The sequence below is a fragment of the Tympanuchus pallidicinctus genome, unplaced genomic scaffold (genome assembly GCF_026119805.1).
Source record: "Tympanuchus pallidicinctus isolate F22 unplaced genomic scaffold, pur_lepc_1.0 scaffold16, whole genome shotgun sequence".
Lineage (NCBI taxonomy): Eukaryota > Metazoa > Chordata > Aves > Galliformes > Phasianidae > Tympanuchus > Tympanuchus pallidicinctus.
This window is the reverse complement of record NW_026294679.1, coordinates 11,351,068-11,375,133: the sequence shown is the minus strand read 5'-3', so window position 1 is coordinate 11,375,133 and position 24,066 is coordinate 11,351,068. Positions and strand designations below refer to the sequence as shown.

The window sequence follows — 24,066 nt, the reverse complement described above, 5'->3', positions numbered from 1 at the left end:
AATGACTGATTCATTGCTAATCAGCTCCAGCTGGTCTTCAAACCCATTAAATTCAGGGAACATTGGCAGCAAACACCTACCTTCCTCCTTCCTCAAAAAATACTTTTTTTTTTTTAATTTAGAAGTTTCCATTGAGCCGATGGGTGAGATATACTACAAGATGTCTTTTGTGGTACATACACAGCAACAGGACACTGAACAAGATTAAAACTGTGAGATTTCATTTTATACTTTAAGGCTTGGTTAGAAAATGACACAGGATTGCAAACAAGCTTAGTTGTGCAGAATGCCAGATGCACAGGAAGTGAAGAAAGCTCACATGCACCAATTTTAAAGACTGATATCTTGATATGAGAGATACCACTTCCTTAGGGCAATCTTAAAAAAAACAAAACAAAAACACAAATAGTTATGAGGCAGAAGACAACTCACTCAACTAAAAGAAAGGGAAGGGAAGTGAGAAGGAAAAAGCCTGAACTATGTAGAGGTGAACAAAAGAGCACACAGAATAGTGCCTTCAAAGGCCAGTCACGTTCCTTTGAAGCATGTTTATTGATGTGCACAGATTTAATTCTTCTGAGTATGTTTGCATGTGTGCATGCATGAACTGTTTTGTATTTCATTCAATAACAATTAAAATGTCTCTGATTAAAGGAACAGCCTTTATCAGATGCACCTGCTATACCAGTACTACAATGAGACTGCAGAGTTTTTGGAAGCCTTGAGGTACTGCTTGTTTGAGTACAAATACCAACACTAGACTGAAGACCCAATCCTGAAAAGGCTTTAAGAAAAAAACAGTTTGTGAAGTCCCAGTGAACATAAGAGTGGTTGTAAAAAGAAGAAGAAAACCACCTGTCCTTCATTTCTACATGAGTAGTACTGTTGTTATCCTTGCTGGTAAAGAAAAATAAAAGAGAATCACAAAACCTACAGGATGGAACTTATTCAAAGAACCATACAAATGTACTTTTTCCCCAGTGGAGAAAAAATGAACAAAAAAAAACAGCCCCAGCAAACCAAATGAAAAACACACACTGCTTAGGGTTTCCTGCTTTTCATCATCAATTCTAAGTTTCTTGGGATTCCTCCCCAGCTTTTTCTGCACCTCGACACATTCCAGTTTGAAGTAACAAACACTTTCACAGAAGAGATCACACTGCAGTCTGTTTAGATTCTTTATAGTGAAAAGAGAAACTGAAGATAGGACCTACAGTGCTCCACAAAATGTACACACACAGGTGATATTGGCTGAAGATCAGCAGAACCAGACTGTACAGCACATAACTGCCAGTAATGGTTAGAAAACAAAAGGCATGGTACAAGACTCAGCCCAGGTGCCAGAACTTCCAAGCAAATCTTTCAAATACCTGAAGGATGTTGTAGCTTTCATAACTAGAAATTAAGCAAACAAAACCTATATTTATTTTTTACAGTATGTTAATATGCCATCAACTAATTGATATTATGTCATAATAAAGAGGCTTAAAATCCTCCTCAAGTATTGTGGACAGAGTGGCAAGGTAAAAAATGTATGGCCAGAAAGGACCAGCATTTTTAGAACTATCAGAACATAACAAGCACTACCACAGTGGAAGTACACTACCTTAATGTAAGCCAGCTTATGTATGTATACACACACACACACACAAATGCATGTATATATATACATACACACACAAGAAGAAAAGCTTACAGAACTAACTTTTTTTTTCCCCACTTGTATTTCTTCAAGGTAAACAATCTATTCTTAGAACTACTAAAGGTACAACTGTCATGTAGTTTTAGAGTACTGAAAAATAACTGTACTGATGTCCATGAAGCATTCTAAAATCCTTCGATGAAAAGCAAAACATAAATCAAATACAATTCTTTGTGTCTCATAATCTGCACAAATAAGTACGTACCTGGAACTTGCTTGGATTCTCTCATTTCTTTTATATCTTTAATATAGAGTCTTGCAAAAGCAGAAAATACAGGATCTAACCCCCAGAGCAGGGAAGGTATCTCTTCTTCATGCTTCTTGGACTCAGGCTGCATTAAAACCTGTGAATGCAAGAAAAAAAATGTAGTTATCGTCTACACAGGTGAAGAGAAGCTGTTCTACATTTTAAATGAATGACAAATTGGCTTGTGATCTTACAAACTGCAATACAACTGAGCTGATGAGGAGTCATAGCAACTTATTAATACAACATCACCTTTGCTTCACCACATAGAAGACATAAAATAGCACTTCTGACTGTTCACTGAAATATTAAGACTCAACTTCAACAGCATTCTACCTACTACTTCAAATGAAAGAGGATTTCCTTATCTATGGACAGAGAGAGATAAATATAATACTACTTTAAAAGTGAGACTGTGGGATATCAATTAGTTATTTCCTCTGTACTCCCATTTCCTCCCACCATTCCCTTCCCAGTCCATGACATTCTCCTCACTGTTCATCCTGCACTTTACTGGGGGAAGGAAGGAAGGCTTACTTTTCATACCCCCAACCCCCACAAAAAAGGCAACAAGCTCTTCTGTATTTTGAGCATGCAGTTTCCAATAACTCTGTAACGGTTACTTTCCTCTTACCTCTTCAGTTTCCCCTGTCTAATGCCTGCTATCTTTTGTCAGTACTGGACTCATTCTCAGCTTGCTGCAGTTGGTTTCAGGAAAACAAAAAAACAAACAAACAAACAAAAAACCACACACAGAAAACAAGCTCTCAACCTTGAAGGTTTGTCCAGAACATCCTGTAGAGGTTTTGAGGCTGAATATACTCTTCATTACTTTCTCCCATTTTAACTAAATTGTTCCTGTAAACCTTTACAAGTTACCACCAAATGGATATCAGTTGCTTACAGGTGTGGTCCAAAGGTGGCAAGCAAACTGATTTTGAGCAGCATGTCAGGCTGAAAGCCTTACTCTTCAAAGAGCGTAAAAAAGCTCCTTTCTGTGTGCTGTGCAGAGTACAGAGATCACTGACAAGATGCTTATACATAGAGAGACAACATGACGTGAATATCATGATAGCGTCTTGCATTATTGGGAGACAACAGCTTGGATTCCACTTTGTTTCTGTTTTCACACTTAAACCTTAATCTGGGCCTGAAAATCAGTGTAGCACAACATGCTAGAGCATTGCTGACATATACTCTATCTATTCTCACTCTCCTTTTCTTGCTTGAATCTCCCCAGGAAACACATTTTTCTTCCTGCTGAATTGCAGTCATTCATCAGAAGAAATTTCTAAACTAAGCTATTGACTGCATGATCTTATTAAAGCAAGGCTGTTGTGGCTCCATATGGAAGTTCTCCAGTTTCTTTCTAAATAATCTATAGAAAATTTAGACTATAAACTTTTCCAAGCAACCATATAGTTTGAACCTCTATTTTTCTTGGCACATGCATTTCTATAACACATTTAGTCTTTGCAGTCCATCTCTTTTTCCTTATGACCTCATGTACACTGATGCCTGCCACGTCCCTATAGCCAGCATATAGTATAGAAATAAAAAACCCAAAAGATTAGTCCAACAAACGTTCATGGCTTGCACAAAGACATCACACACTGAGCAATAAACACATACCAGAATTAACGTGTGATACATCGGAATAAAGAGAAGCACTGCTGTTCAGTGTCCCGCTCCCGAACAGGAAATATTGCAGTAAAGTTTTGTCCTTTTTGGTGCTACAGTTGTCCAGCTACTCACTTTGAGTGGCACTTCACTCAGACATGTATCCCATGGGTACAAACACAGTTCTCGTTGTCAATCATGATCTTTTATACAAAGCAGCATTCCTTTCTGCAGCAGAAGCTCTCTCTCCATTTCAGAAACCACTGGGAATTGAACCAGAAATCCTGCAGCTTCCCCGTAGCTCACACACCTCACGACAGCTCTTCCCCTGAGAAGCTCACACCCTTCGTGTACAGCACCACTCTGCCTGCTTCGAGATGCTTCATACATCTTAAGTTCTATCTACACACCTGTGGGTTCCTGGAAGAAAAGTAAGACCCTTCTCTAGCGCTACGAAAGCACAACTTCTTGTTTCTTCATTTGTTTTCAAGGCCATAAAACAAATCCACCAAAGTCCCACGGTAAGACATTCCATCCATTTGAGGCTGGGAGAGTGAAACTCACTCCAGCCACTCTGTGGCTGACAAGCACGTGAGCAGCACCCACAGAGCAGCCCTGCCTTGCCCTTCCTTGGTTCTGGCAGTCTCCCCAATCTCTGCCATACCCCAAAGCCAAGCCCACTCACTTCCTTCCCTCCCCAGCAGTCCACTTGTAACCATGTTTGAATCTGTTACAAACCAAAGCTTTGTGGCCTGGTGGGAGGCAAAGACCTTTGCTATTTCCTGTGCTCCTTGCCTCTATACACTCACCACAAATCCCTTCTCCTAGGGTAAAAGTCTTATAATTCTGTACAGGGCACTTAAACCCAGCCCACGGCATTAGCAGCAGTTCTTTTCTCCTGCAACAAAGACACATCAACCAACTCCATCCAATGCATCTATTTTTCTGTTTGGTTATAAACTTGCTACAAGCACATTTACAGCATTAGTAAATACAACAGTTGAAGAGCTGATAAAAATGCTTCAAACCAACTTCTACTTTGCCACAGAATGGTATATTCCCGTAACTTGTTCTTGAACTGGCACAGGAAGCCTCTCCATCCCAGGGGTTAATTAATTAGTGACTCATCCTGGCAAAAGTGAGACTTGCCATTATGTCAGGAGTGCTTGCAACTCCGCACCGTACTGTTGGTGATACGCTGTCACCAAGGGAGATAACAGTGACTTTGTACAACGGAGATCCAAGGGCTGAATGGCCGGCATTGTGGCTACGTGCAGCTCACAATAAACAATCCCAAACAGATAGAAGATGCACAAGTGTTTAAGGATGAAAATGACTTTTGCTAAAGCATTGTGACAATGTTTATGGATACAAACAATGCAGAGTCGTAGAAAGCATCATCTTATTCTATGTTTCATTTTAAATGCCATGTAAAATGGCTTTACAACTGTAGTGGTACAGGGAATTCAGTGCTGCCAGCAGTGCAAAAGGCAAGAGAGGCATCAAGTCCATAAACTTAGGAGAGCAAAATATCCCTTTTGCCACTGTAAAACATCTGTGAAGAACGGCAATAAAAGCACAGTAAAAGAAAAAAAGAAGTTGGAATTAAATTTTACTATCTGAAATACTCCTCTGGGAAAAAGTTCCGTTTCAAAGGCAAAAACAAAGTTGATACAGCACTTACCTAAGTACAAACAAACAAAAATGGTCTGAATTTGATACTACTTTAGGCAGTACTCTATCCAAATAAAGGCATTTCCTTGACTTCCTTCTATCAATGTTAGCTTTCCTGACCGTAGCAAGAACTTAAACAAGACCGTAATCCTCAGACTCCTGGTGCACTTAGCAAGGTATTATTTCAAAAGGAGGAGAGGAACCAAGGAAAGCTGGTGGTCTTCCATCAGCTGCCACCACCTAAAACCAAGCCATTTTCTACATTCCCTCCCACATGGTCCAACCAGGAGGATGGCCTGGGCTTGCTAGAATAGCTCCTAATCAAACTACCTAAACTATTTGTTCAACAGAACCAGTACAGGCCAATATGTCTTGGCTCCTAATCATGTGTTCACCATGTATCTTTTTCAGAAATGGATAACAGATTAAGAATTGGTCTTCTTCCAAGCCCAGTGAAACAGGAACCATGAGAGAAGTGTCTATTCTAATTCACCTTACAGAGTCTTTTCTCCAGATGCACTAAGAACCCAAGCTCTTGCAGGAAATTTCTTTAATCAGAAATGAGCTGTTTGGAGTCATCAAGCCATAGAAGCACCCTGCCAGTAGTTACCTGCAACCACGCTGCAACTACAACTGAGCTCAAAGACTTCCTCAAGCTGACTGAATCAGAAGCAGAGGATATCACCTATCCATGGAGGCAGTTTAAGCAGCCTAGCAGGCATCTGCTCTTCTCCAAAGCCTGCAGCCACAATACTGGCACCAATCATGGGAAGCAGCGCTTGAACTGCTCTAGTTAACAACCCAGTGCATTAAAGTAGCTTAAAGTCCCCCTTGGTCTACATGACTAGAGCAGGCCACAAACTGGCTGAGGGGGAATTGCTTCATGGTCAGCCATGCCTGCCACAGAGAAAGCAAATTGTGGAACGTGGGACAGCTGGGTTTTGTAACCACCCTCAGTCATCTGAATTGAACTCATCTGTGCTTGACTCAACACCCTATAGGACAAAAGAGTATTATTCAATTCTTCATGAGCAGCAGAGGCACTTCCAGTACAAGGCAGTTAAAAATGGTTTTCATTATCCAAAGCCACATACAACATTTTTAATTAAAAACAAGCAAAGAAAACCAACATTGTATTATACAACTAGATTCAAGTAAGCTTGAAAGTAAAATCTTTCATTACAGATTATATCAAATAAAAACTCCAAAACTGAAGCTCCCCCACAGACTTCTAAAACAAAACAAAACCATAATTAAAGAACATTTTCAATACCGTTAATAAAAACAACGCACTGCCACCAAAATAAATCACTCATAGAAAGCAGGCTGAGCACTTCCAGTCTCCCCTAACAAACTACCTTCTGCCGCTCACAGACAGCTGTAATCTCACCACAAACACAGTAGTAGTGGCCGCTACTGATAGTCTTCACTTGCTATTTGTATGTTAAAGCTATGAGATAATCATGCTGAAGTACCCTCTTCACCTAATTCTCTAACCTGTCTGGATGAGGACAAGAGGAAGTCTATGAAGGCGATTAATTCTCTCTGAAAGCTGTTAATCTCCCATGGTGCTGCTAGAATGAGCTGAGCTGCTGAAAAGACATTCTTTCACTGGGAAAGATGGTTCTCAGCTGTTGGTAAAGTAAAAACAAGCAAAAACAAAAACACCACACATTTTTTTTAGTATAAATACTAAGTTTGATGGCTGAAAATAAAGCAGTATAGAAGCTTTGATAGAAAAGGATTCCCAAAAGTCTCTCCGGCAAGTGAACATTTATTTTGACAGCCACATGTAATCTGACATAAAGGGATATTCAAGTCAGCTAACAAAGCCAAGCAAATAAGGCATCATTCACCCCATTTGAAGGCAACAGGTAGCTTTCCTACGCTGCAACAGCAGCAATAAAGCAGATTCAGTGCTGCTTCTTGAAGGACCATTTTTTAATTTCAGGAATTTGAGCAGAAATGGCAGGCATTGGTTGCCAGCTGCCTTCCTAAAGCAGTTCACTCCGTGCAAGGCTGCCTCAAGCTGGAGAGAAGTTTTCCTGACCATGTTTTACTCCTTCATATCAGTTTATGTATCCGGTGTAAATTAAAAGATCCTCTGCGTTAGGATCAGAATTGATGCGAATATTCTTCACGCAGAACATTCTGTTACAACCAATGACTTCAACATCATTACCCTGGGGTTTGGTTGAGTTGCACACGTGTTAAAATGTTTTCCAAACATTCTCAGTACCTAACAAAGCAGCAGGCTATGGCAGATCTATTTAAAGTTCTGAAAGCAGTTTTAATTCTTCTGTACTGTACAAACGAACATTTAACTATATCAGAACAACATGAGGCTGTGCTCGAATCCTGGTCTCCAAATAACACAGCTATTGGTACTCACAAAAGAAATTTAGCCAGAAGAATGCTGAAGTCTCAGATACAAACAGGGCCATCGTGCAACCTGTGACCATAACTACATGAGGAGATTCACTCCTTTGGAGCTCTTTTGGAAGACTGAGGTCTGCTACTCTGCTTACAAGGAATAATAAAACTAGTTGGAAGGTGTCTTCTATTTCTAAACTGGCTACAGTATTTTTGTTTGTATCTTTTTCTTATCTTGTATGGAATTTTTCTCTTCCCAATTACACCTTGTAATGCTTCCTGCGTTTTCTCTCGTACTGCGGGAAGTTCAGACTATTAACCCATGTAAGAACCAACTTTTTGTTACACTTATTTTAATGCTTATTTTAATGCAAGTTACTTGTTCTCTCAGCTATCATCTAGCAAAAGTAACAAAAAGGCGGTTTTCTACCTCAAAGATGCTGCAATTCCCAGCCCTATAGCCTCTGAATTTCTTTCAGAACTTCCACATCTGAAATCAAGGACAGGATTTCCTACTCAGGACTGGACTGCTCTGACCTACAAAACCAAAAGCTTTTCTAGTAAAGAAATCTATTTGATTTCCTCTTGTTCTTCGGATGCTCAAACTAGAAAGAGATATAGTTCGAAATGCCAAAGGTGAATAATTATTGATAACTTAAGAGCAAATTACTCTGCACGATCTCTTACACTGTGTTCAATGAACTCTGAATGATGTGAAGAGTGCTTTCTTCCCCGCTGAGAAAACCTGGCTCACCATCCTTTAGCTTCAGCTGCTGAATTCTATTAGGGCTATTAAAAATCCAGACATTTTGTCCTCTATCAAATTTTGGGTTATAAGTTTCTGTAATTCTCAGATGATGCTCCGAAATAACAAACATTGTATAAACGTTCCCACTGAGTGCTTTCTAAATGCCATCCCTGAGTTGACACAGAACATCAGCCCTGTGCAGAACAAACCCAGAACTGCACAGTTCTGCAAGAGGACTGCAACCTTAATAGCTTTCCTCTCTATAGAGCAAAGAAGTCTGAACAACTTTCTGGTAATAATTTTTGTCCACCTTTAATAAAATCTCTCTCTGAACCCAGTAGAAAAGTAACAAACAGAAAACCAACACAATTTGAAAGAAAACACCTCACTGCCACAGCTACCCAGCAATCGAGTTATTACTATTTCTGACCTCTTGGCATGTGGAAAAACACAACCAAAACATCCTCTTATAAACAGATTAAAGCATTTCCTTAATTGCATTTCAATAGATGCCACTCATGCTTCTGAAAGCCAGTCACTCCTGTACACAGCATCCAAAACATTATATTACAGCTCAGCCAGAGGCCACAGAAATTATTTTTCCTGTTGTTAATTTTATGGGTCTCCGCTACAAGAAATTCAGTTCAAACTCATGTAATGGGATTGTATGGTTTAATCCATAGATATGGTGTGGTGTATCCTAAAACACAGTTCTGTAGATGGGAGATTAAAGATCCATTCTGACATATTAAAAAAGAAAAAAGAAAAAAGGTTCTGGGGACTTGAAATAAAAAAATGCATCACATCACAACACAACACTGTTTTCTCCTCACCAGGTCCCAGTGTCCAAAGTTTGTGTATGCTACTGTGAAACATACAATAGCTGCTATTTGCCTTAACAATCCACACATTGCAGTAACAGCATATGCAGCTGTAGTATTGAGCAGAATTGCTACAAAAAGCCAATTTATATTCCGCAACTTACACCATTTTTTTTTTTTTTGCTTCAAAAAAGATCAGAATTGCACAAATGTCCGCAGAAATCCAGCTTAAGGTCCAGAACCTTGTACAAGCAGAAACTGCTTTAAACATGACTGCAACACAAAAATGACATCATTTATCAGTGAAAAGCTAGACTGTTTGCTCAGTAAACTCATTTCAAAGTCAAGCTTTGCATCAGTGAACAGCTGATCTCACTGCAGCACTGAGGCCTGAACAGCAGGCTTCACACCAAAGCTCACTCCTCGATGAGTCTCACAACCCAGCATTACCCACCATCAGCATCCAACCAGTAGCAAAATATGTACCTTGGACAAAACATCTCATTAGCAAGAGAAGTAGCTTAGATAAAGTGTCATGAGAGTGTATTAACCTTTCCCTGTGTAGAAGCACACTATCAAGGCCTATTAGTACACAAACTCCCTTGGTTCCTCCTCAAGCCTTGGCCAGGCTGGAGGCAGAATCCAAAGGGAGAATGAAAGCAGATTTTCCCACCTAATTATCACTTAAATTGGCTTATTCAACAATATGAAAGCTGCACCCTCTTGCAGTGAAGTTGGAGGCCTCACCGTTGAGCAGATGCACTGCACAGGACCTCCCAATGGCTCAGGAAGGTTCTCCAAACGCACGCTGCAAACAGGGCTGCCCAGTGACTGCGAAAGTGTGAGGGCAGAAGGTGATGCATCTTTCTTAATCACTATCACTGCCCTCCTTTAGCAATGGTTAGCTGCACTGCTTTGCTCTGTATTATTCTTGCTGTATTGTTTCACTTACTATTTCATCGCCTTAAACTTCAGTGAAGATAAACACACTTCAAGTTGATGTTTGTGACCTTTGTGCTGACCCTGTCCACTGGCAAAATGATCTGACATGCAAATACTTCTCTTTGTTGATAACAGACATGTTTGTGATATTACCACACGGCAAGGTCTCCCCAGGATACCACTAACCACTCAGTGCCTTCCAGTCCTTTATTTGTGTCAGACTGTCAGATTTTGCAAAACGCTCCCTCCTTTCAGTGAGGTGTATTTTTAATAATATATGAAGAAGGCATAATAAGCATCCTGCCTGTGCTACTGTGTAACCAGAACTGGATTTGCTGCCATAATATCAATTAAAAAATTACAATAACTCCTATTACAGAACAACTCGTTCCATGCTAAGATTCCAGAGGTGATCAGGATCATGAGAGAACACAATGTCCGCTCGGGAAAACGATTCCTGGGAAACAAGAGGACAAAATTCAGGATTTGCAGAAAGAAAAGCAGCAATACGTGTGGATTTTTTGTTCAGACATTTTCGTGCCAGTATTGACTGAGATGCAAAGCTATCTTTATCCCTTAATAAATTTCTAATCCTAGTCGCTATGTGAACCAATGCAAATTCGAAAGCCACAAGCAAAAAGAACAAATCAGCTCGTGACTGCCATGCAAGAGGCAAGGGGCTCATTAAGTCTGGAGGAAGGCAAACACGGAAGCATTTGTAATGCATGCTTTCATGTGACTTAACCAAAGCTTCTAACAGCCATCAGACCAACGGGGCTCTGCAAGTTTTAAATACTTTGCCTTGCATTCACATACAGTTTTGATCAAATAGTTCCTCCTTTAAAAAAAAAATTATCTCAAGTGATTAAAACGCTTGAAAGACACCAATATAGCCAAGAGTGTAGTATTTTAACTGCATATGTTTATCTCAAAATCAATACTTGAGATGGACTCATCTGTGTAGTTCTGTGAGGTCATTAAAGTCACCGACACATGGAGTGAACAAATTTACAATAAGAACTGTACTTTAAAAAAAGTATTTACCCGCAATGCAGAATATTTTAATACAGAATTACAACTAATTAGTTAATCAGAATACTATCCAGAGATTTACATTTTGGGAATTCTCAAGTTAAACGTAAAGTGGAAACCATCTGCCAGTCTCATCTTTATCATGAAAGAAGACCTGAAATTTTAACTGCAGCAGTCAATCAATCAATAGAGACTCAGCTACATATGTTGACATTTTCCATTAAAACTAAGGCGTAATTCTGCTAAGTGGAAAAGCCCAACTTACCCCTCACATTATGTGTGTGAGCTTGGCTGTCCTTCAGGGCATTCATCTCAAAGTTGTGTTTGTAGCAGAGCAGCTGGCAGCAAGAAGGCAAACTTCCTTTTTGTACCCTAAACTTCAGGTGGCATCTTAAAGAATGAATATATTTGACCCTCTGTTCTTCCCCATTGACCATCAATTTTTCTCAGATCAAAACTGAATTAAACGAATCTGAAACCTGACATTTGAACGCACAACTTCCTCACTGCAAGTAATACCAATATGTTGAAACTCTCAAATGCTGTATGTGTCTCTATGGCAATTCTCAGATTGCCCATGGAAGTGCCCTACTGCCTATCTTCTGTGGAAGTGCATCAAAAGCAGGAGCACTGTAGGGAATCATCTCCAGGTTACTGACAAGAGGCCTGAGGAGCCACTGCAGCTAATGAGGTATAAGCAAACGGCTAAAAAATTCTTCTCTACTTCTGGTAACAAGCATCTATTGTTCATATTTGTGCTACACATCACCAAATGACTGCTATTACTCATGTCAGAAAAGGCCATAAAGTGCTGAACACAGAACTGAATCTCAGGCTTTTCTGTTCAAGAGGACTTGTTTCCACATGTTCCATGCAGAACAGACACACATCTCCCTAAGCTACAGATCTACCAGCAGTACATTAAATAGAAGGGCTGAAGAACATTACGTATGACACAAAGTCTCCCCTCTCAATGCTTCCAACAAACAGGCAAGATGACTTAATGCTTCTTGAAAGAAAATGCATCAGCCTTTTGGCCACCTTCTTATTTCAAAAAGGAATAAAAGAGTCTTTAGTAAACTGCACGTAAACACGAGTTACTAACTAATGATACTCCTAATGACAGTTCCTCTGTACTTGACCATCACTAACTAGAATATTAAGACACAGGAATCAGGTGCAGTACGAAAGGTGAATGATTGATGAAATGGGAGAAAAGATCAGGTATGGACGAGTCACCAGAACACTTCCATAAGCTAAATGTTGTCATACAGTTAATAAAACTATTGTGGTACAAGATGAAGCATCAAAACTTCATTCCATGCAATCCCCAACTCCAAGGGACAGGCAGCAGATTCAGCAGGAAGCAAAGCAAACTTTGGGAACGACTTCAGAGACGCTGGACAGATGAGATCTTGGCAAAAAATCAAAAATACAAGAAAGGAAGTTAGAAAGAAATGTCAAGCATTAAATAGAAAGATCTAGAAGTTAACACCATAGAGCTTACAATTGAAATGAGTACCTTACACAAGAGACATCACTAATACCAAGAACAAAAGAGAGCAGAAGATACAGTCTACAGAAGAACGCCAGCATGCAATTGGAAAGTATCAACAAAAAGGGCACATACATCAAGTAAATAAAACAGAGGAGACAGCAGCGGGTGCCAAGGGTGGCAGACAGAGCAGAACATACAAAACAAGAAGCACGTCTGGGATTAAGCCACAAACAAATCACCTGTGACCTCTGAGCAGTTCAGTCAACTCAAACATCAGAAGGAAGGTCGGAGGAGATAAGTGAAAGTGTGGGTGGACAAAAACTCAAGGCAGTACAAAAATACACCACTAAATATTTTGAAAGAACTGAGAACAGGAGGCAGGACTGCAGTTAAAGGGCAACTTATACTGTGAAGAACACATTTCTAATTAGATTTCTGAAACAAGCACGTATTTCCAATGAAGAGAAAAGGAATAAAAGTAGTTCACACAAAATAGAGGCAGAACCTAAGGGGGGGTTTACAAACAGCAGCAAGCATAAGCAATTAAGTTAAGAGGAAAGGATGGTGACACTTAGCAGCAGAAAGTAGGTAGGAGACTTCTAAATCTTAAGAAGGATTGGAGTAAGGAGTTACAGCTATTTTTAAGCCCACTGGTTTGAAGCACAGCTAACACAGTTATTCAACATCAGCACACTCTGATTTTAAGGAAGCACTGAATTTCCAAAACGCACTGTTTTCAATTCCTGCAGGAGAAATTTTAATGTACTTATAATTCACTTTTACCTTTTTATCCCTGCCATCTGGAAACAGTTATGGCTGTTAAAACCTTCCGCTACCAGGAGAGAAGAGGAGGGAAAACAAAACAGAAAAAAACAAGCAGGTTTCATACAGCCTCCTCCATACCAGGAAGTCAATGCAAATTGGGAATGATTTGCTACCAGCTCTTAACCTTCACCTGAGAGCTTATTTTAGGATTGAGTGGCAAGCTGTAGCTGTAGAACACAAGAGTGAGGGGGAAACAGAAAACTGCAGCTCATTCCCGTTTGCAGTTACAATGTTTAAACCTCAAATTACTTAGCAAAAAAAAAAAAAAAAAAAAAAGTAAAAAGCAAAACTTTATCACCAGATTAATTGTTCATTTGTTGTGTCAGCCTCTCACCTTATATTTTCAATATTATACCAGCTAAAAGCTTGTGGTATGGAGCCCATCTTTAGGAAAGTCTAAAACATCACATCTAACATTAATTGTTAGGACAATCCTGCCCTTGTTCTGAACCCATTTGACACACGTGTTAAAAGCAAACTGATACATAATAGAGGTGCTGTATGTGAACTTCGTGCAGTACAAAAAAAGCACATTGCCAACAGAGCTGAGATAGAACACAGCCCTAACATCCCAGCAACCTCACTGCCAGGACTCTCAAAGAGCAAACTCAATTATGCTCATTCACATATAGCTCCAGAGCTTTTTTTAGTTTGGCATCCACGTCCTGTTACTGTTACAAACTCCGACATCATGCGCACATGCACCTTCTGCTGCCCCGAGACACTCCTGGAGCTAAAGAAAAGCTGATCCTGCCTCAATACCAGGATTTCATAATATGGCTGTCAGACTCCCTTTTTCACCTGTCCTCATCAATTACTTTAAGTAACTAGATGCACTAGATTCACCCCTAAGCATTTTTTATCCAAGAGCAATTTAAAATAAAAAAAGTGTGTGTTATTAAACTTATTATTTTAACATCCAAATCAAAGCTATCATCCCACCTGAATGAGTACCAAGAAAATAGTTATCAGAGGGAGGAAAAGGAAATTGCATTTTAAAAACAGAGATTCCACAAGCTAAATTGGCTCTGGCAACATTGAAAAAATCTTATCAGTTACTTCCTCCTCCCTTACTGTAGTCAAACTATTTGCATGAAACTTCTAAATGAAGTTCATATGGGCAGCAAGCCAGCCAAATCATTAAGGTGAGAAGAAAACAGCTCATCTGCGTGCAGTTGGTTCTTGGCATTAGCTTTACACGTGTGGACAGCTTGTTCTTGAGCACCATGGAATGACTTGGGTTGGAAGGGACCTCAAGAATCTTCAAGTTCCAACCCCTGCCACAAGCAGGGCTGCCAGCTGCTAGATCAAGTTGCTGGGGCCCCATCCAACCTGGCCTCACAACACGCATCCCAACTGCCAACATCAAGGAACCACAGAGCTCAATACCATGTTTTAATAACGCTGATAGCTACACCAAATCAGGACTGCTATCAAGTTAACAAGGGCATTTGACACAAAGCTGTCACTTCATGGCCATCTTGCTCCGTGGAGGGGACAGTGCACAGCACTGCACCTTCCCGTGCATCACAGATACTATCAGCACCAACCAACCACCAATTGTTCACAATGCAGCGCATTCTTAAAAAGCTTCTACTCCAGCATCATTCAGACACCAAAACCATTGCAAGACATGACCAAAAGTTCAATACTGGGCCTCTGTTATGCTCTTACTTCCTTCTGAGAAACCTTCCTTTCTTTCTTTGTTAGTTTAGCACAAGTACCTGTACAATTCCCTTTCTGAAATCCCATTCTCGGCCAGCCCAGCAGCTTCTAGTCCATAAAGTCATGCTTCTTTCAGTGAGGCTGCCTACGCTTCCACAGTCCTCATAACTGTATCTCAGTGCTCTATCATTGTTACCCGTAGACTACCTTCTTGAGATAGCAAACTATTATCATGCTAATAAAATGGTCTGAGGAATGAGAAGCACCGGAGGCCTGATCTTTAGAAGCTTTTAATGCGCTGTTTAAATTAACGGTAACCAGAGGCACTCAGGTTGAGGTGAGGTTAAGGTGTTCAGTGATTCTCACACACTGTATGTCTCATCGCTGGGTCTCTTAAGTCTCAAATCATTGCCTTGACTGCAAAATCAACTCGCTACATCTTGCCATAACCTAAGCCTTGCCTCCAAGATATCTGCTAAACCTCACAGAACAGCAAACGTACATAAAAACACGACACCCTACAATGACCGAATGCTGCAGCAAACGAGTAGCACGTGGAGAGTCAACACAAGCGTCTCCCAAGGTCGCCTTTCTCCATTCGGAATTAGACGAAGCTCAGGTGCCCGGCAGGCCTCTGCAGAGCACTAAGCGGGCGATGAGGGCTCACCGCGCCCCCTAAGAAGCTGCCCGCGCCGACAGGAAGGCTTGTGCCCTGCAAGCAGCCGTCCTTCATGCAGGAAACGCAACCCGTGGGACCGGGAACCTTCCGCGCAGGAGGGAGCCAACAAAAACTAACGGGGTGCTGGGAAAAAGACCCGGCCCCATCCCACCAGCCCCTCCCTTAAGGGCTCTTCGGCAAACAAACAGCTCTCGTTCGTTGCCCAGCTTTGAGTACAGGGCTGGTCACCGAGATACAAATAAGGAAGGAAAGAAGGAGAAGAACCTCCTTAAGCGCTCGACTCCTGGACCCTGGGAAGCGCGAGGAAAGCAGAGGGCGGGCCCTTCCTCCATCTTAGGCGCAGACACAACTTACCCGCCGGACGCCTCGGCGCGCTGCTATTGGCGCGCTGCTACTGGCGCGCTCCGCCACCGCCTCGTCACGTGGATGGACGAACCCGCCTCCTCACCCCGCTGTTGCCGGCGCGCAGCTGTTGGGGGTGGCGGCGGCGGCGGCGGCAGTGGAATGGCGTTTGCGCATGCGCTGGAGGAGTCGTGGCGGGGCGGGTGGGGCGAGGCGATTCTGGGAGCGCGGGAAGCGGGCGGGAGAATGGGGTGCGCACGCGCCGGCGGCGGGAGGAGGGGGAGGCGCCGGGACCCGCACTGCCCCGCCCCGCAGGAAACGGCGCCGCCCGGGCAGCGCTACGCGAGAGGGCGGGGAGGGGCGGCCGGGGCTGGAGGGATAGCGAGGTGAGCGGAGCGCCGGCCGCTTCCGCGCCGTCACTCCGGGACACCGCGGGCCTGTCGCTCCGGCCAGACAGTGGGCCGGCGGCGGGTCAGTCCTTCTCCTGTCCTTCTCGTCCTCTTCATCCCGCGGGGCGGCGGCGATCGCTCGGCCCGTCTTCTCACGCTCCGTGTCAAGCGCGCAGCCCGGCACTTGTTGCCGACGCGATGGGCGCCGGGAGCCCGGCCGTTGCCGCTCGGTAGGCGCTGAGCGAGGCCCTCCCCCGGCGCCCCGGCTCGGATCGGCTCATCCCATCCCTCGGAGCGGCCGCGAGGGCGGCGCCCAAGGCGCCGGGCGGCCCCGGCTGCGAGCGGCCCGGCCGGGAGAGGCGCGCAGAGGGACCCCGGCTGCCGCCCCCCATCGCCGCCTGCAGGCCGGCCCCGCGGCGGGAGGGAAGATGTCTTTCTTCAACTTTCGGAAGATCTTCAAGCTGGGCGGCGAGAAAAAAAAGAAGCAGTACGAGCACGTCAAGAGAGACCTGAACCCGGAGGAGTTCTGGGAGATCATAGGAGAGCTGGGCGACGGGGCTTTCGGCAAAGTGTTCAAGGTAAGGGCGCCTGGGAGCTGAGCGGCGGCTGGCGATGAGATGCGCTGAGCTCCCGCAGGTGCGCGCCGCGCCCGGCCCGGGTGCGAGTGACGGGACGGAGCTTCCGCAGCGTCCGGGGACTAAAGATAGAAAAGGCCCCGTGAGCTCATCGGCCGCTGCACCCCGCCCTCCTCGAGTCGAGCGCTTCGCCCGTGTTTTGGTCCCGCGTGCTGATGGCTTCCGTTCTGCTCGGCTGAAGGGCTCCCGAGTGTGAAGTTGGTGGTGGTTTTTTTTTTTGTTTCGTACGTTTCTGTACGAGAGGAAGGCTGTGGATGTAAAAGTGGCTTGTGCCCCCGTGCATTGCTTATAGGGCCGAGCTCATGTTGCTCTTAATGGGCCTTCTCCTATCTTGTTCCTTATGGAACAGAGTTAAAAGGTCGTGTTACCCCGGTGTCCTTATGTGGCTGAATTCCTGTATTTCCTTACAGCTTTTTTCCTTTGTTTCATCATTAAAGGGGTATTTCCAAGGTTTGTCATGTGGGATTTCTCAAACTAGGCAGTGTGAAATGAAAATAGATTCAATGCTGTAGGTCTGGTGAGACCAAAGCTTTCAGACCAAACCTTCAGCTTAATTATTTTTTCTGAATGAGATTGCTGCTCCACATTGGGTTTAGAGATAGCATGGAATGAGTGTCATGGAGGGCGAGCCTGAGAGAGCCAGGGAGCTGACAGAGATTGAGACCCCAGAGCAGGTTCTCGAGACTGGACAAGCTGGCATGACCATACAGTACTTGCAGTGTTTCTGAAGGCTAATTTGGTCAAGAAACGTTTATTTTTAGAGTACTGTGCTTGAGAGCCCATGAAGTCGGTACAGAGCTTGCACTCAGAAAACTTGTGCTATTTTTTGTATGTCTATTTTAAGTTTTATTGTATCCTGGTGCTACCTATTTGTGATTTTGAGCAGAAGTGTGTTGGCACTGAGAATTCTGAATGCTGGGTGTTTTTTTTTCCCCCCGCCAGGAGTTTCTGTCTGTATTGCATATTAAGAGTATCTAGTTTATTTTGATGGCTGTGTAAGGCATAGTCTGGGTGTCAGCGTGGAAGATCAAAGATTTCTTTACTAAAAGGACTGCGAAATAAGACTGAAGCTGCTACATCACAAAGCTCAGTGACTTTAAAAGAATAACGTTGTCTCTAAGAGCATTTGCAGAGTGCTCGAGTTTTTCTTGAAACTTCACATGGAGTTTTGATTCCCTTTCTGTCCCTATTATGTTCTGTGCCATAGAGACGACTGGGGGAGCTTTAGAGAAGCAGCACTGAGTGTGTTCTCCCCCACCTCCATGTGCGTTTCCTCTCCTCTCCCCACCCCTTGTCTCTGGGTGTTTGTAGGCCTGTCAGTCTGGGTACCCAGCTGTGGGTGAAGGTGTCTGAGCAAGAGAAAGTTTTTGCCTTCCAGTGTGCTTTGTGCACCACGGAACTTTCAAGTTGGGGACTTATATCTGGCTGTGAAATGGCACAGTGTGAAGTGGTCATCTTGTATTTTTTGAAATTAAACCCTCTTTTAAAAACTGTGATAGTAAGAATTAACTCATGCGATTACATAGCTAAACTTGGTGAATGCAGCACGTGTGAGTGCTGACATTGGTATTGAATGCTCCCACAAAATGTTCCCCTTCAGAAAAAGAGTCCTCCTGCATTCGTTTTGCTTCCATCCAGTTTGAGGACAAAGGATTGCAGGCAGGCACTAACTGTACTTGTTTTCCTGCATCTGAGCATGCTTGGCGAGGGACTGTTTCGAAAGCAAGGGTGTGTTACAGTGTTCTTTCTTGGATATACGCCTCTGTTGAGAAACTGCTCTCATAACCTGTTTGATACCTTTTCAAATTTTGGAGTCAAAACTGTTACCCAGAGCAGAGCTGTTCATTTGGAAAGACTTTGTGCTTAAATAAAGCAAAAAAGATAATACTAATGCCAGCTGCACCTGACAAAAGTAAATCCCTTCGTGTATTATAAAGACTGGAAGCATTCCCTGAAACGTGCTTCATGAACGTGCCTCAGTAGCTTAATCATCTCCATTTCCCATTCCTGTAAGTGGTTAATGGGGTACGAATGACTTCTGCCAAAAAAACAGTAGGTGCACTTTTAGCTGCAGCCTGGTTAGGGGAGGTGGTTCAGGAGGCTGCTCTGGAGTCACCAGCCAAACAGTGACTGGGTGTCGGAAGAGATTTCTGCACACTGCCACCTCTCTCTTTCCTTCAGGAGTAAAATCAGGTTTAGTTGTTTGGCAGTGTTCTTTTTCTGGTTATTCCCAAACTGGAAAATGAATGGGAACCAGTTGGTCTGTTTGTATGGAGAGGTGTGCTGTGTTCCTTGTTGTAACTCTGTAAATGGGACCCGCAAAGGTGAAAATATCTTTGTAATTAAGATCATAGGAGTCACTGTGTGATTATCCTTGCCCTCAGTGTTTTAGACACACACAATAAAATACACTGTCAGATAGATGAGGCTCTGTATGCGTAAGTTCTCAGTAAGCCATAGGTTGCATGGCTTGTTTTTTTTCCTGGAAAAGTATTTGGTTTAGTTGTGAAGCTGGCTGGGATGGAAGCATCAAATATTTAAATAAAAGCTCAATACCAACTTTTAAGCTGCCCTGACACACTCGTGAAGCTGCCTGATCGTTTTGTTGACATTAGACACGCTGTGCCTTGTGAGATGGGGTTGTATGCACAAGCCTTAAAGGGCACTGAAGGCTTGTGATTTGTTTCCTTCTTCCCAATCAAATAGGAGACTCATGCTGACTTTTGTAATAGCTAAATTACAAGAAGAGCTTATTTCTTCTCAAGCTGTTCTCATTTTCTGAGGCTTGCTTAGCTCTTGCAACTCATGCATTTGTGTTCACCAACTTCTGAACGATGTTTAGAAGTACTGTTACTTACTCCAAAGCCTTTCAACTCTTGTTGCATGCCCCTCTTGTGATTGGAGGGGCTGCCTCACTGCAGACTGCCAATAGCAGAGGCTCACTGCAGTGCAGCACGCAGCATCTGGCCCTTCTCAGCATCTTCAGAGGTTTTCAGACTGTTTTCTTTTTTGGTCTTGGCTAATGAATAATGGGGTATTTTTTTGTCCTTTGTTTTCTGCACTCTTCCAGTTTTTCATTATGAGGTGATGGCCCTTATAAGGAGAATGTTGAGGTTACTTATTATGGACTTTGTCCTTTTTTTTTAAGTGCAGGTTGTGAATTATTTAGAATTCTTGACTGGAGTTTTGGGGTTCTGAGAGCCACTGGATAAGCAGAGATTTCAGTTTGTATTGGGAGTTGCATATCTATCAAACAGCTCATTTTATTTTAAAGATTAGAAAATCTTATTTGATAAAGCTTGGGGAGGGAAGGGCAGTTTTAGGCTTCTAATGTTCAAATTAATGGTAACCACTTGCTGTGGAAATGAGTTACATTATTATACCATGTTACATTACTGTGCTTTATATTGATATATGTATCAAATGCCAGTTGGGTGTGCATAGCAAAGATTGCTTTAAGGTAAATCGGTGTAAGTAACTGTTGAACGGCAGTCGTTCCAAGGAGCCACATGAAGTCTCAGTGGTTTCAAGCTGCTCTCTCCCAGGACAGAAGTTCATGTTCTGATGGTGCAAGAGCAGCCCTTCAAAATGCCCAACGTGCTCTGCAGCTTGCTGAAGCTCCTGGCTGAGAATCTTTATTGTACAGTCGCACATAACTAATTGGAGATATCTTCCTGAGTTAACATTCCAAGAAAAATAAAATGCTTGGACTGTATTTCAGTGAAATCTGCCAGCAGGTTTATTTTGGTGCTACGAGTGCTGTGCACCCCAGTGTAAGAGCACTTGCGTTGCAGAGAGACATCGGTTGCGTTGAGTTGGTGTGAGCTCTGAGCCCTTCTCTGAAGATACTCCTCCAAGAAATCTGTGGTCTTTTGGCTGTCGTTGCGATAATTATGGGTACCATCTGTATAAATATACTGATTTCAGGTCTTCTGGGGGAACACAGTAGCAGAATATACAACGGTACACAGTATAAGATACAAAGTACCCTATGTGTTTATAGGGAAAATACATGGTATGCATACACACTTGCACAGGCATTCTTGGGTTTTTATGACAAGGCTCTTCTTAGTTGCCTGATCTTGAATTGCATTCACATTCATTGTTTTGAGTTGGAATATTCTGCCCATTTAGTCTCACGTTTATTATTATGAATGTTGGATGCTGGGAGCATCGTGTGTGCTGGATTCTTATAGGAATTTGGGAAGTCAGATATCTGTATTTCATCTGAAGTACCAAGGCAGATCCTCCAGCTCTCAGCTGTTACCAGCACTTGGTTAAGAGCCACCTCCGCTTCCTCTTTAGGCTGCAGCTGAAATGTTTGGAAGCTGGTAGCTGCAATCAGGATGAACAGCGTGACCAAATGAGTTACCTTCTGAAAATGACAGCTACCTTAAGTATTCCTATATACTGTACCTACAGAACCAGCCAATACAAACTCAGCTCTGGCTAATGAAAGAGAACTTTTGATAATTCTGTTTCCTTTAAATGAAATAAACTAACGATGTAGGATCATTTAAGTTAAGCTTTTGTTTCTGCATTTAAAACAGTCTTGCTTTAATTGAATCAAATGACTTCTGTGGGAGCTTGCTTTTGCCTGTCTTCTGCAGCACCCGGAAACATACAGTTTTTGAACACTGATTTAATAAATCTGGACCGATTTAACTGCCTCCTTTAAGCAGCCTTATCTCCTTTTAATGCTTAAAAAATGAGCTGATGAGTGCTGGCTGCTTACAAGTACTTTGTGTCTACATCATAACTTAATTTCTAATATTCAAAAATATCAAAATTACTCTGGCCTGCAAACAAAATGAGGGCAGAGCAAGGAGAAGTTGTATTTTCTAATCTCAATGACCTTACAGGCATGTTTATCTAAATCACTGCTGCAGTTGGATATTGCTGCTTGAAGTTATCTCTAGGATAGCAGTGTAGTGTGCTGTTTACTCGGGTGCATATTTCTAACACCTGTGACTTCATAAGAGCAGATTTTACTGCTTACCTGATATGTGAGATGAAGCACTGCGCTTTTCTTCGCCTGCTCTGACCTTTTGGTTTACCTGATGCCGTTAGCACCTCTGGAAGGCGATTGCTTAGAATGTTAGAGCTGTTGGAACTCAGGAGCATTCTCATGTTAAAGATGCAATTCCACATGGAAGGGCATTGCTTGAGTTTGTCTGAAATTCTGCGTGTTTGGAGTTAATACCGATTCTGAGGCTTTGTGTGTGACTGCAGTAGGGCTAAAAGTGGAAAGAGTAAGCAGGTGGAAATGTCCTACATTAAGTTCTTTTACACAAGAATGAATCAGTTGTGAACTTCCACCCATCTTGATTAAAGTTGTTTGCTGTACCTCTGTTCCAATCTATTTTCATTCATGGCAGGCACTGTGAGTTGAGCCCTGATTAAACTGGAGCAGTAAAATAGTTCAGTTGTCCTCCAGAGATCTGAATTAATAATGTTCCCTTAAATGCCAGGTTGCTTTGTTTCTCCATAGAGGCATCAGTAGATGGAGGAGAGAAAGGAAGAGAGCTGCTGTATCTCAAAAGAGTAATGCATGCAGTGATAGAGTTCGATTTTTAAATATGTAGTCCATGTAAAAAAGAGCTGAAGCTTTACTTAAAGTTAGCAGAGATCGGTCACAGCCATGAGAGCAACCTGGGCGGTTTGGGACTGCTGTGTGTGCTGTGGGTGGGAGGCAGAGCCGGGGCTGTCCGCAGCAGGTGAGTGGCTGCAGCGCTGCTCTGAGGTAACCTTCCTTGCCTGCTGCTCCGCTGCCTGTCTGCACTTTCACGCCATTGCACTTTGAGCCTGTTGGAGATAGCAGATAAGGAAAAGCTACCGGCTAAATGCTGGGCAGTGCACTGTGGAAAAGCTTTGCAGGTCTCTGTGAATGCACTGTCACTATCGCTGAGCTTTCTGAGGAAATGGGGAGTGTAAGAGTTATCTGTGGGCTGTAAGCCGGTGTTGTTGTTTGCAGTAGGTATTGGCATGTAAATATTCCGGAGAAGTAAGAAAGAAGCATCCCGCATGTGAAGCACCTCACTTTTTGGACGTCTTGCAGTAACTTGGCTTGGAACCTGCGTCCCAATACTTAACTTATGAGTAATGTGTCGTCTGCCCGTTGTAGTTAAAGCTGCAGGCAGGTTTGTGGAGGAGCAATGTAAATCACTCATGGTCACTGCTTAGTCATGCACTCATCTTTTCCGAGGTGTGAGCACAGCTCTATAAACTGTATAAAATTCCAACTAAATAGGAAATCCTTATTTTTTTTCTAATTTAAACTATGTTTATAGAAGTTGATATATTTTCCATGTCATCTGATGCTTTGTATTTCTTAGCTGGCTATCGGTATGCTTGTTTTATTGCCTGGCCATAAGACAGTCTTTGGATTTCAGGCTTAAGCTAAAGGTGATAGCCTCATGTTTTCAAATAGATTGCAGAAGGAAGCTGCATCTTTAAGCTTGGGGGAAGAATTTTTCATGTCTTCATGTCTAAGTTGTGTGAAAAACCTGTGATTCTGTTTGTTTATCAGTTCTTAGAACAAATTGGTTTAACCTTCTCAGTTCAGTCTTGGGCAGGGAAATGTCCTGCACTCATACAGCCCTGTGAGCACCCATGGGTGCCACTGCTGCAGAGCAGGAAGAGCTCATGACTTTCTTCTGGTGCTCACCCAGATTCTGAATTTGACCACCCCATAAAAAGTGCTTAAGGAATAATGCTCTATGTTGGTGTTTGGGATTCCCACATTTCCTAGTTTGGGTTTACTACTGCTGAGAGGCAAACAGACAAAAAAATCCCACAAATTTAAATGATTTGAAAAGCATCCTAGAAGTAATATTTGTACATGTCAGTCTGAAATCTTGAAATAGTGAGAATC

General features: G+C 42.7%; 2 protein-coding genes across 9 annotated transcripts in view; one reads left to right on the top strand and one right to left on the bottom strand.

Moving 5' to 3' along the window:
- Positions 1-16,360, bottom strand: part of STN1 (STN1 subunit of CST complex) — a 45,541-nt gene extending 29,181 nt beyond the window's left edge. Inside the window, exons 1-2 of one of the 5 annotated variants that reach the window (XM_052677934.1) lie at positions 16,181-16,360; positions 1,908-2,046 (exon numbers count right to left, since the gene is read on the bottom strand). In XM_052677934.1, coding sequence (XP_052533894.1) covers positions 1,908-2,040 — 133 coding nt within the window. In that variant the 5' untranslated portion in view covers positions 2,041-2,046; positions 16,181-16,360. Of the gene's footprint in view, positions 1-1,907; positions 2,047-13,440; positions 13,548-15,814; positions 15,996-16,090 lie in introns of those variants that run through there. The other 4 variants (XM_052677935.1, XM_052677933.1, XM_052677936.1 and 1 more) reach the window with 4 other exon arrangements.
- Positions 16,361-16,903: 543 nt separating this feature from the next.
- Positions 16,904-24,066, top strand: part of SLK (STE20 like kinase) — a 46,169-nt gene continuing 39,006 nt past the window's right edge. The window contains exon 1 of one of the 4 annotated variants that reach the window (XM_052677930.1): positions 16,904-17,135. In XM_052677930.1, coding sequence (XP_052533890.1) covers positions 16,986-17,135 — 150 coding nt within the window. In that variant the 5' untranslated portion in view covers positions 16,904-16,985. Of the gene's footprint in view, positions 17,136-17,369; positions 17,390-24,066 lie in introns of those variants that run through there. The other 3 variants (XM_052677929.1, XM_052677931.1, XM_052677932.1) reach the window with 3 other exon arrangements.